This window comes from Salvelinus namaycush, chromosome 26 (assembly GCF_016432855.1).
Source record: "Salvelinus namaycush isolate Seneca chromosome 26, SaNama_1.0, whole genome shotgun sequence".
NCBI lineage: Eukaryota > Metazoa > Chordata > Actinopteri > Salmoniformes > Salmonidae > Salvelinus > Salvelinus namaycush.
In genome coordinates, this window is record NC_052332.1 from 42950269 (window position 1) to 42962786 (window position 12518).

General features: G+C 42.6%; 1 protein-coding gene across 7 annotated transcripts in view; it reads left to right on the forward strand.

Moving 5' to 3' along the window:
- The window catches only part of tpte (transmembrane phosphatase with tensin homology), a 45821-nt gene that overhangs the window by 8339 nt on the left and 24964 nt on the right, over positions 1-12518 (forward strand). For 4 of the 7 annotated variants that reach the window (XR_005472540.1, XM_038965464.1, XM_038965459.1 and 1 more), the window contains exons 3-7: positions 5770-5850; positions 6468-6515; positions 6990-7151; positions 9142-9261; positions 12219-12318. Coding sequence is in view for 6 of the 7 variants with exons in the window: in XM_038965464.1 (XP_038821392.1) it covers positions 5770-5850; positions 6468-6515; positions 6990-7151; positions 9142-9261; positions 12219-12318 (511 nt within the window). In the remaining variant the exon portion in view is untranslated. The remainder of the gene's footprint in view (positions 1-5769; positions 5851-6467; positions 6516-6989; positions 7152-9141; positions 9262-12218; positions 12319-12518) is intronic. The other 3 variants (XM_038965461.1, XM_038965462.1, XM_038965463.1) reach the window with 2 other exon arrangements.

Here is a 12518-nt window from a genome sequence, read left to right on the forward strand (position 1 = left end):
CAGTAATACATAATGCTTGTGTTTCTAGCTCCAACAGTACAGTAATACATAATGCTTGTGTTTCTAGCTCCAACAGTACAGTAATACATAATGCTTGTGTTCCTAGCTCCAACAGTGCAGTAATACATAATGCTTGTGTTTCTAGCTCCAACAGTACAGTAATACATAATGCTTGTGTTTCTAGCTCCAACAGTACAGTAATATATAATGCTTGTGTTTCTAGCTCCAACAGTACAGTAATACATAATGCTTGTGTTCCTAGCTCCAACAGTAATACATAATGCTTGTGTTTCTAGCTCCAACAGTACAGTAATACATAATGCTTGTGTTCCTATCTCCAACAGTACAGTAATACATAATGCTTGTGTTTCTAGCTCCAACAGTTCAGTAATACATAATGCTTGTGTTTCTAGCTCCAACAGTACAGTAATACATAATGCTTGTGTTTCTAGCTCCAACAGTACAGTAATACATAATGCTTGTGTTTCTAGCTCCAACAGTGCAGTAATACATAATGCTTGTGTTTCTAGCTCCAACAGTACAGTAATACATAATGCTTGTGTTTCTAGCTCCAACAGTAATACATAATGCTTGTGTTTCTAGCTCCAACAGTACAGTAATACATAATGCTTGTGTTTCTAGCTCCAACAGTACAGTAATACATAATGCTTGTGTTTCTAGCTCCAACAGTACAGTAATATATAATGCTTGTGTTTCTAGCTCCAACAGTACAGTAATACATAATGCTTGTGTTTCTAGCTCCAACAGTACAGTAATACATAATGCTTGTGTTCCTAGCTCCAACAGTAATACATAATGCCTGTGTTTCTAGCTCCAACAGTAATACATAATGCTTGTGTTCCTAGCTCCAACAGTACAGTAATACATAATGCTTGTGTTCCTAGCTCCAACAGTAATACATAATGCTTGTGTTCCTAGCTCCAACAGTACAGTAATATATAATGCTTGTCTTTCTAGCTCCAACAGTACAGTAATATCTAATGCTTGTGTTTCTAGCTCCAACAGTACAGTAATACATAATGCTTGTTTCTAGCTCCAACAGTACAGTAATACATAATGCTTGTGTTTCTAGCTCCAACAGTACAGTAATACATAATGCTTGTGTTTCTAGCTCCAACAGTACAGTAATACATAATGCTTGTGTTTCTAGCTCCAACAGTACAGTAATACATAATGCTTGTGTTTCTAGCTCCAACAGTACAGTAATACATAATGCTTGTTTCTAGCTCCAACAGTACAGTAATACCTAATGCTTGTGTTTCTAGCTCCAACAGTACAGTAATACATAATGCTTGTTTCTAGCTCCAACAGTACAGTAATACATAATGCTTGTGTTTCTAGCTCCAACAGTAATACATAATGCTTGTGTTTCTAGCTCCAACAGTACAGTAATACATAATGCTTGTGTTCCTAGCTCCAACAGTACAGTAATACATAATGCTTGTGTTCCTAGCTCCAACAGTACAGTAATACATAATGCTTGTGTTCCTAGCTCCAACAGTACAGTAATACATAATGCTTGTGTTTCTAGCTCCAACAGTACAGTAATATCTAATGCTTGTGTTTCTAGCTCCAACAGTACAGTAATACATAATGCTTGTGTTTCTAGCTCCAACAGTACAGTAATACATAATGCTTGTGTTTCTAGCTCCAACAGTTCAGTAATACCTAATGCTTGTGTTCCTAGCTCCAACAGTGCAGTAATACATAATGCTTGTGTTTCTAGCTCCAACAGTACAGTAATACATAATGCTTGTGTTCCTAGCTCCAACAGTACAGTAATACATAATGCTTGTGTTCCTAGCTCCAACAGTACAGTAATACATAATGCTTGTGTTCCTAGCTCCAACAGTGCAGTAATACATAATGCTTGTGTTTCTAGCTCCAACAGTACAGTAATACATAATGCTTGTGTTTCTAGCTCCAACAGTAATACATAATGCTTGTGTTTCTAGCTCCAACAGTACAGTAATACATAATGCTTGTGTTTCTAGCTCCAACAGTGCAGTAATACATAATGCTTGTGTTTCTAGCTCCAACAGTACAGTAATACATAATGCTTGTGTTTCTAGCTCCAACAGTGCAGTAATACATAATGCTTGTGTTTCTAGCTCCAACAGTACAGTAATACATAATGCTTGTGTTTCTAGCTCCAACAGTTCAGTAATACCTAATGCTTGTGTTCCTAGCTCCAACAGTGCAGTAATACATAATGCTTGTGTTCCTAGCTCCAACAGTACAGTAATACATAATGCTTGTGTTTCTAGCTCCAACAGTACAGTAATACATAATGCTTGTGTTTCTAGCTCCAACAGTAATACATAATGCTTGTGTTTCTAGCTCCAACAGTTCAGTAATACATAATGCTTGTGTTCCTAGCTCCAACAGTGCAGTAATACATAATGCTTGTGTTTCTAGCTCCAACAGTAATACATAATGCTTGTGTTTCTAGCTCCAACAGTGCAGTAATACATAATGCTTGTGTTTCTAGCTCCAACAGTACAGTAATACATAATGCTTGTGTTTCTAGCTCCAACAGTGCAGTAATACATAATGCTTGTGTTTCTAGCTCCAACAGTACAGTAATACATAATGCTTGTGTTTCTAGCTCCAACAGTTCAGTAATACCTAATGCTTGTGTTCCTAGCTCCAACAGTGCAGTAATACATAATGCTTGTGTTCCTAGCTCCAACAGTACAGTAATACATAATGCTTGTGTTTCTATCTCCAACAGTACAGTAATACATAATGCTTGTGTTTCTAGCTCCAACAGTAATACATAATGCTTGTGTTTCTATCTCCAACAGTACAGTAATACATAATGCTTGTGTTTCTAGCTCCAACAGTAATACATAATGCTTGTGTTTCTAGCTCCAACAGTACAGTAATACATAATGCTTGTGTTTCTAGCTCCAACAGTAATACATAATGCTTGTGTTTCTAGCTCCAACAGTAATACATAATGCTTGTGTTTCTAGCTCCAACAGTACAGTAATACATAATGCTTGTGTTTCTAGCTCCAACAGTACAGTAATACATAATGCTTGTGTTCCTAGCTCCAACAGTACAGTAATACATAATGCTTGTGTTTCTAGCTCCAACAGTACAGTAATACCTAATGCTTGTGTTCCTAGCTTCAACAGTACAGTAATACATAATGCTTGTGTTTCTAGCTCCAACAGTACAGTAATACCTAATGCTTGTGTTCCTAGCTCCAACAGTACAGTAATACATAATGCTTGTGTTTCTAGCTCCAACAGTAATACATAATGCTTGTGTTTCTAGCTCCAACAGTACAGTAATACATAATGCTTTTGTTTCTAGCTCCAACAGTACAGTAATACCTAATGCTTGTGTTTCTAGCTCCAACAGTACAGTAATACATAATGCTTATGTTTCTAGCTCCAACAGTAATACATAATGCTTGTGTTTCTAGCTCCAACAGTACAGTAATACATAATGCTTATGTTTCTAGCTCCAACAGTAATACATAATGCTTGTGTTTCTAGCTCCAACAGTACAGTAATATATAATGCTTGTGTTTCTAGCTCCAACAGTACAGTAATACATAATGCTTGTGTTTCTAGCTCCAACAGTACAGTAATACCTAATGCTTGTGTTCCTAGCTCCAACAGTACAGTAATACATAATGCTTGTGTTTCTAGCTCCAACAGTACAGTAATACCTAATGCTTGTGTTTCTAGCTCCAACAGTACAGTAATACATAATGCTTGTGTTTCTAGCTCCAACAGTACAGTAATACATAATGCTTGTGTTTCTAGCTCCAACAGTACAGTAATACATAATGCTTGTGTTTCTAGCTCCAACAGTGCAGTAATACATCATGCTTGTGTTTCTAGCTCCAACAGTGCAGTAATACATCATGCTTGTGTTACTAGCTCCAACAGTGCAGTAATACATAATGCTTGTGTTTATAGCTCCAACAGTACAGTAATACATAATGCTTGTGTTTCTAGCTCCAACAGTGCAGTAATACATAATGCTTGTGTTTCTAGCTCCAACAGTACAGTAATACATAATGCTTGTGTTTCTAGCTCCAACAGTAATACATAATGCTTGTGTTTTTAGCTCCAACAGTGCAGTAATACATAATGCTTGTGTTTCTAGCTCCAACAGTACAGTAATACATAATGCTTGTGTTTCTAGCTCCAACAGTAATACATAATGCTTATGTTCCTAGCTCCAACAGTACAGTAATACATAATGCTTGTGTTTCTAGCTCCAACAGTGCAGTAATACATAATGCTTGTGTTTATAGCTCCAACAGTGATACATAATGCTTATGTTCCTAGCTCCAACAGTACAGTAATACATAATGCTTGTGTTTCTAGCTCCAACAGTACAGTAATACATAATGCTTGTGTTTATAGCTCCAACAGTACAGTAATACATAATGCTTGTGTTTCTAGCTCCAACAGTAATACCTAATGCTTGTGTTTCTAGCTCCAACAGTACAGTAATACCTAATGCTTGTGTTTCTAGCTCCAACAGTACAGTAATACCTAATGCTTGTGTTTCTAGCTCCAACAGTACAGTAATACATAATGCTTGTGTTTCTAGCTCCAACAGTAATACATAATGCTTGTGTTTCTAGCTCCAACAGTAATACATAATGCTTGTGTTTCTAGCTCCAACAGTAATACATAATGCTTGTGTTTCTAGCTCCAACAGTAATACATAATGCTTGTGTTTCTAGCTCCAACAGTAATACATAATGCTTGTGTTTCTAGCTCCAACAGTAATACATAATGCTTGTGTTTCTAGCTCCAACAGTAATACATAATGCTTGTGTTTCTAGCTCCAACAGTAATACATAATGCTTGTGTTTCTAGCTCCAACAGTAATACATAATGCTTGTGTTTCTAGCTCCAACAGTAATACATAATGCTTGTGTTTCTAGCTCCAACAGTAATACATAATGCTTGTGTTTCTAGCTCCAACAGTAATACATAATGCTTGTGTTTCTAGCTCCAACAGTAATACATAATGCTTGTGTTTCTAGCTCCAACAGTAATACATAATGCTTGTGTTTCTAGCTCCAACAGTAATACATAATGCTTGTGTTTCTAGCTCCAACAGTAATACATAATGCTTGTGTTTCTAGCTCCAACAGTAATACATAATGCTTGTGTTTCTAGCTCCAACAGTAATACATAATGCTTGTGTTTCTAGCTCCAACAGTAATACATAATGCTTGTGTTTCTAGCTCCAACAGTAATACATAATGCTTGTGTTTCTAGCTCCAACAGTAATACATAATGCTTGTGTTTCTAGCTCCAACAGTAATACATAATGCTTGTGTTTCTAGCTCCAACAGTAATACATAATGCTTGTGTTTCTAGCTCCAACAGTAATACATAATGCTTGTGTTTCTAGCTCCAACAGTAATACATAATGCTTGTGTTCCTAGCTCCAACAGTGCAGTAGCTCCAACAGTGCAGTAGCATGTTAAGTGTCTAAACATACTGTACATGGAAACGTAGCTTTAATTGGTGTTGATCTCTTTCCTCTTCTCTCTCTCCTCAATCCTCTATTCTCTCTCTCTCTCGCTCTTCTCTTTCTCACTCCCACCCACCTCTGTCTCCCCTCCCTCTGTCTCCCCTCCCTCTGTCCCCTCCTCTTTCGCTCTCCTCCATCCTCTATTCTCTCTCTCTCGCGCTTCTCTTTCTCACTCCCACCCCCCTCTGTCTCCTCTCCCTCCCTCTCTCCCTCCCTCCTCTGTCTCAGTAGTGTAGAGAAGCTGGAGGAGGCTAAGGTGGAGATAGACGATGGGAAGGATAAGAGTGCTGAACCGGATACCATGTATCAGTAAGTACACACACACACACACTGTGCTGAACCTGGTGTACCAGAATCATTCCACCTCAAAAAGCACAACAGAGGAAATTGTTTCTGTCGTTAGAAACGGACACAATTAGAATTCCAGAAACATTATTTTGTTGAAATATAATTTGATCTCTGAGAAATATAACTAATTAATTGAACCCAAATTGGCCCTTTTTTTAATTTATAGGATTCATATAATCTTCAATAAATATAGTACCTAACATCTAATTTGGATTATAATTGCTTTTAACTGTTTTCATTGGCTTCCTCATGTCTTACTCATTGTTAGGAAGAATTATGGTCCAAATCGGATGTTATTTATTGAAGACTATATGAATTAAAATGGCCAATTTGCCACACGACGCCACACGACGTCACGTGACACGACGCCACACGACGTCACGTGACACGACGCCACACGACGTCACGTGACACGACGCCACACGACGTCACGTGACACGACGCCACACGACGTCACGTGACACGACGCCACACGACGTCACACGACGCCACACGTACCTCCAAATCTATAGAAATGCTGTTTCTGATTAAATAAATCAATTGTCAAAATTCGTTTTTCTTTCTTCCTCGTTCTACAGACATATTCGGATGACGATTACGCCTTTTGTCATGTCCTTCGGATTCCGGTAGGCCCCATTACTTGGTGGGAATGATGGTGGTGATGATGATGGTGGTGATGATGATGATGATGATGATGATGATTCTCTCTCTCTGTGTCTCTGTATTCCAGTATGTTTGGTGTGGTACTGATCTGTGTCTCTGTATTCCAGTATGTTTGGTGTGGTACTGATCTCTGTGTCTCTGTATTCCAGTATGTTTGGTGTGGTACTGATCTGTGTCTCTGTATTCCAGTATGTTTGGTGTGGTACTGATCTCTGTGTCTCTGTATTCCAGTATGTTTGGTGTGGTACTGATCTGTGTCTCTGTATTCCAGTATGTTTGGTGTGGTACTGATCTCTGTGTCTCTATTCCAGTATGTTTGGTGTGGTACTGGTCTCTGTGTCTCTGTATTCCAGTATGTTTGGTGTGGTACTGGTCTCTGTGTCTCTGTATTCCAGTATGTTTGGTGTGGTACTGATCTCTGTGTATCTCTATTCCAGTATGTTTGGTGTGATACTGATCATAGTGGATATAGTGTTGGTGATAGTAGACCTGTCTCTGATGAAGCGGAGCAGAGATGTGGGGAACGCTCTAGAGACGGTCTCTCTCATCATCTCTCTGTTCTTCCTCACCGACGTACTGCTACGGGTCTATGTAGAGGGGTAAGCGAGAGTGTACAGTATGTATGTGTGTGTGTGTTCTCAGAGTACATGAAGTAAAAGTGAGACTAGGACAGAGAGAGCGCAGGATGGAGACCCCCCTGAGTGAGGGAGAGCTGTGAACCTCTGCTGTCTATGATGAGCTGTTTCAACAGGAAGTAATGTGCAGGAAATAGTTCCAGGAAGTGGTTTGCCATTTTACTGGGCAGTAGGCCTTCTTGGAACACAGTTCTATGATGATTCATCAATGTTAAACTCTTTGAAACAGCTGTGTACAGTGGTGGCCAAAGGTTTTGAGAATGACACGAATATAAATCTTCACAAAGTCTGCTGCCTCAGTTTGTATGATGGCAATTTGCATATACTCCAGAATGTTATGAAGAGTGATCAGATAAATTGCAAAGTCCCTCTTTACCATGCAAATTAACTGAATCCCCCCAAAAACATTTCTACTGCATTTCGGCCCTGTCACAAAAGGACCAGCTGACATCATGTCAGTGATTTTTCTCGTTAACACAGGTGTGAGTGTTGACGAGGACAAGGCTGGAGATCACTCTGTCATGCTTATTGAGTTTGAATAACAGACTGGAAGCTTCAAAAGAAGGGTGGTGTTTGGAATCATTGATCTTCCTCTGTCAACCATGGTTACCTGCAGGGAAACACGTGTCGTCATCATTGCTTTGCACAAAAAGGGCTTCACAGGCAAGGATATTGCCGCCAGTAAGATTGCACCTAAATCAACCATTTATCGGATCATCAAGAACTTCAAGGAGAGCGGTTCAATTGTTGTGAAGAAGGCTTCAGGGCGCCCAAGAAAGTCCAGCAAGCGCCAGGACCGTCTCCTAAAGTTGATTCAGCTGCGGGATCGGGGCACCACCAGTACAGAGCTTGCTCAGGAATGGCAGCAGGCAGGTGTGAGTGCATCTGCACGCACAGTGAGGCGAAGACTTGAAGGATGGCCTGGTGTCAAGAAGGGCAGCAAAAAAGCCACTTCTCTCCAGGAAAATCAGGGACAGACTGATATTCTGCAAAAGGTACAGGGATTGGACTGCTGAGGACTGGGGTAAAGTCCTTTTCTCTGATGAATCCCATTTCTGATTGTTTGGGGCATCCGGAAAAAAGCTTGTCCGGAGAAGACAAGGTGAGCGCTACCATCAGTCCTGTGTCATGCAAACAGTAAAGCATCCTGAGACCATTCATGTGTGGGGTTGCTTCTCAGCCAAGGGAGTGGGCTCACTCACAATTTTGCCTAAGAACACAGCCATGAATAAAGAATGGTACCAACACATCCTCCGAGAGCAACTTCTTCCAACCATCCAGGAACAGTTTGGTGACGAACAATGCCTTTTCCAGCATGATGGAGCACCTTGCCATAAGGCAAAAGTGATAACTAAGTGGCTCGGGGAACCAAACATCGACATTTTGGGTCCATGGCCAGGAAACTCCCCAGACCTTAATCCCATTGAGAACTTGTGGTCAATCCTCGAGGCGTGTGGACAAACAAAACCCCACAAATTCTGACAAACTCCAAGCATTGATTATGCAAGAATGGGCTGCCATCAGTCAGGATGTGGCCCAGAAGTTCATTGACAGCATGCCAGGGCGGATTGCAGAGGTCTTGAAAAAGAAGGGTCAACACTGCAAATATTGACTCTTTGCATCAACTTCATGTAATTGTCAATAAAAGCCTTTGACACTTATGAAATGGAAAAAACTGAAAAAAACAAAAAACTTTAGCTGAGATGGACTAGTTGATCTGGACATTACTGACAAATTATAAATAGCTCTCTACGGTCTGTAATGACTGACAAGAGGAATACTGATGATGCACGATCTAATATAGATATTGCACCTTGTCCATTCTCCTGTTGACAACTTTCAAGAGTAAAAGCCCCCCCCCGGCCAACCCCTTACGCCCCCCACAGTTGGGGAAGCACTGGTCGATCTGTCCGTGTGTGACTGAATGACTGACTGACTGTCCTGTGTGTTTCAGGTTCAAGGTGTACTTCAGTTCCAGACTGAATATCATAGATGCCTGTATCGTTGTCATCACCCTGGTTGTCACTATGATCTACACCTTCTCTGACCTGACAGGGACCAGCCTCATACCCAGGTACGTACAGGGACCGGCCTCATACCCAGGTACGTACAGGGGGCCGGCCTCATACCCAGGTACGTACAGGGGCCCGGCCTCATACCCAGGTACGTACAGGGGCCCGGCCTCATACCCAGGTACGTACAGGGACCGGCCTCATACCCAGGTACGTACAGGGGGCCGGCCTCATACCCAGGTACGTACAGGGACCGGCCTCATACCCAGGTACGTACAGGGACCGGCCTCATACCCAGGTACGTACAGGGGCCCGGCCTCATACCCAGGTACGTACAGGGGCCCGGCCTCATACCCAGGTACGTACAGGGGCCCGGCCTCATACCCAGGTACGTACAGGGACCGGCCTCATACCCAGGTACGTACAGGGGGCCGGCCTCATACCCAGGTACGTACAGGGACCGGCCTCATACCCAGGTACGTACAGGGACCGGCCTCATACCCAGGTACGTACAGGGGCCCGGCCTCATACCCAGGTACGTACAGGGGCCCGGCCTCATACCCAGGTACGTACAGGGACCGGCCTCATACCCAGGTACGTACAGGGGCCCGGCCTCATACCCAGGTAGGTACAGGGACCCGGCCTCATACCAAGGTACGTACAGGGACCCGGCCTCATACCCAGGTACGTACAGGGGCCGACTCATACCCAGGTACGTACAGGGGCCGTCTCATACCCAGGTAGGTACAGGGGCCCGGCCTCATACCCAGGTAGGTACAGGGGCCCGGCCTCATACCCAGGTAGGTACAGGGGCCGTCTCATACCCAGGTACGTACAGGGGCCGTCTCATACCCAGGTAGGTACAGTGGCCCGGCCTCATACCCAGGTAGGTACAGGGGCCCGGCCTCATACCCAGGTAGGTACAGGGGGCCGGCCTCATACCCAGGTAGGTACAGGGGCCCGGCCTCATACCCAGGTAGGTACAGGGGCCCGGCCTCATACCCAGGTAGGTACAGGGGCCCGGCCTCATACCCAGGTAGGTACAGGGGCCCGGCCTCATACCCAGGTAGGTACAGGGGCCCGGCCTCATATCCAGGTAGGTACAGGGGCCCGGCCTCATACCCAGGTACGTACAGGTGTGGGTGTAACTACAGGGGCCAGACTCACCCCAGGTTAACACACCAGACTGTATCTCTGCCTGACCCATGACCCTTTCACACTCTTCAGTCCCGTCCCACCATCCAGTTTCCTCTTCCATGATTGTTTTGATACACTACCAGTCAAAGGTTTGGACACACCTACTCATTCAAGGGTTTTTCTTTATTTTTACTATTTTCTACATTGTAGAATAATAGTGAAGACATCAACACTATGAAATAACACATATGAAATCATGTAGTAACCAAGAAATTGTTAAACAAATCAAAATATATTTTTTATTTGAGGTTCTTCCAAGTAGCCACTCTATTCCTTGATGACAGCTTTGCTCACTCTTGGCATTCTCTCAACCAGCTTCATGAGGTGGTCAACTGGAATGCATTTCAATAAACAGGTGTGCCTTCTTAAAAGTAAATTTGTGGAATTTCTTTCCTCAATGCATTTGAGTTAATCAGTTGTGTTGTGACAAGGTAGGGTTGGTATAAAGAAGATAGCCCTATTTGGTAAAAGACCAAGTCCATATTATGGCAAGAACAGCTCAAATAAGCAAAGAGAAACGACAGTCCATCATTACTTTAAGACATGAACGTCAGTCCAATAAGGAATATTTCAAGAACTTTGAAAGTGCAGTCGCAAAAACCATCAAGCGCTATGATGAAACTGGCTCATGAGGTCCACCACAGGACAGGAAGACCCAGAGTTACCTCTGCTGCAGAGGATACGTTCATTAGAGTTAACTGCACCTCAGATTGCAGCCCAAATAAATGCTTCTCAGAGTTCAAGTAACAGACACATCTCAACATCAACTGTTCAGAGGAGAATGCGTGAATCAGGCCTTCATGGTCAAATTGCTGCAAAGAAACCACTACTAAAGGACAGCAATAAGAAGAGACTTGCTTGGGCCAAGAAACACGAGCAATGGACAGTAGACCTGTGGAAATCTGTCCTTTGGTCTGATGAGTCCAAATTTGAGATTTTTGGTTCCAACCGGCTTGTCTTTGTGAGACGCAGAGTAGGTGAACGGATGATCTCTGCATGTGTGGTTCCCACCTTGAAGCATGGAGGTGAAGGTGTGGGGGTGCTTTGCTTGTGACACTGTCACTGATTTATTTAGAATTCAAGGCACACTTAACCAGCATGGATACCACAGCATTCTGCAGCGATACGCCATCCCATCTGGTTTGCGTTTTGCGCTGTTTTTCAACAGGACAATGACCTAACACACCTCCAGGCTGTGTAAGGTATATTTGACCTAGGAGAGAGGATGTGTACAAACGGAAGGAGAGTGATGCAGTGCTGCATCAGATGACCTGGCCTCCACAATCCCCCGATCTCAACCCAATTGAGAAGGTTAGGGATGAGTTGGACCACAGAGTGAAAAGAAAAGCAGCCAACAAGTGCTCAGCGTATGTGGGAACTCCTTCAAGACTGTTGGAAAAGCATTCCAGGTGACGCTGGTTGAGAGAATGCAAAGAGTGCGCAAAGCTTTCATCAAGGCAAAGGGTTGCTACTTTGAAGAATCTAAAATATATTTTGATTTGTGTAACCCTTTTTTTTTTTTGTATACAACATGATTCCATATGTGTTATTTTAGAGTTTTGATGTCTTCACTATTATTCTACAATGTAAAAAATAAAGGATGACCTTGAATGTGTAGGTGTGTCCAAACTTTTGACTGGTACTGCAGGTGTAGAAGCCACCGTGCTTCTACACCTGCATTGCTTGCTGTTTGGGGTTTTAGGCTGGGTTTCTGTACAGCACTTTGAGATATCAGCTGATGTACGAAGGACTTTATAAATACATTTGATTTGATTTATATATATAGATAGAAAGATGTATACTGTACTCTTACTCTTTTCAGGGTGGTGACGTTCCTGCGTTTTCTGAGGATTATAATCCTGGTCAGGGTCTTCAGATTAGCCTCCCAGAAGAAAGAACTGGAGAAGGTCACCAGAAGGATGGTGAGTTCATCTCCATGGCAACACAATGTTTTTGAGGTCATTTTTAATAAAAATCGTTTGGGGGGGGGGTTTAAGTGCCTTGCTCAACGGCACAACAGCTATAGGCTGTACCTGAGAGGGGTCTGGTCACTCCTTCCACTGGCATCTCCTGGCGGTTTCAATCCCCTTTCCGTTGAAGCTTGCATCAACGCTTAAAAATA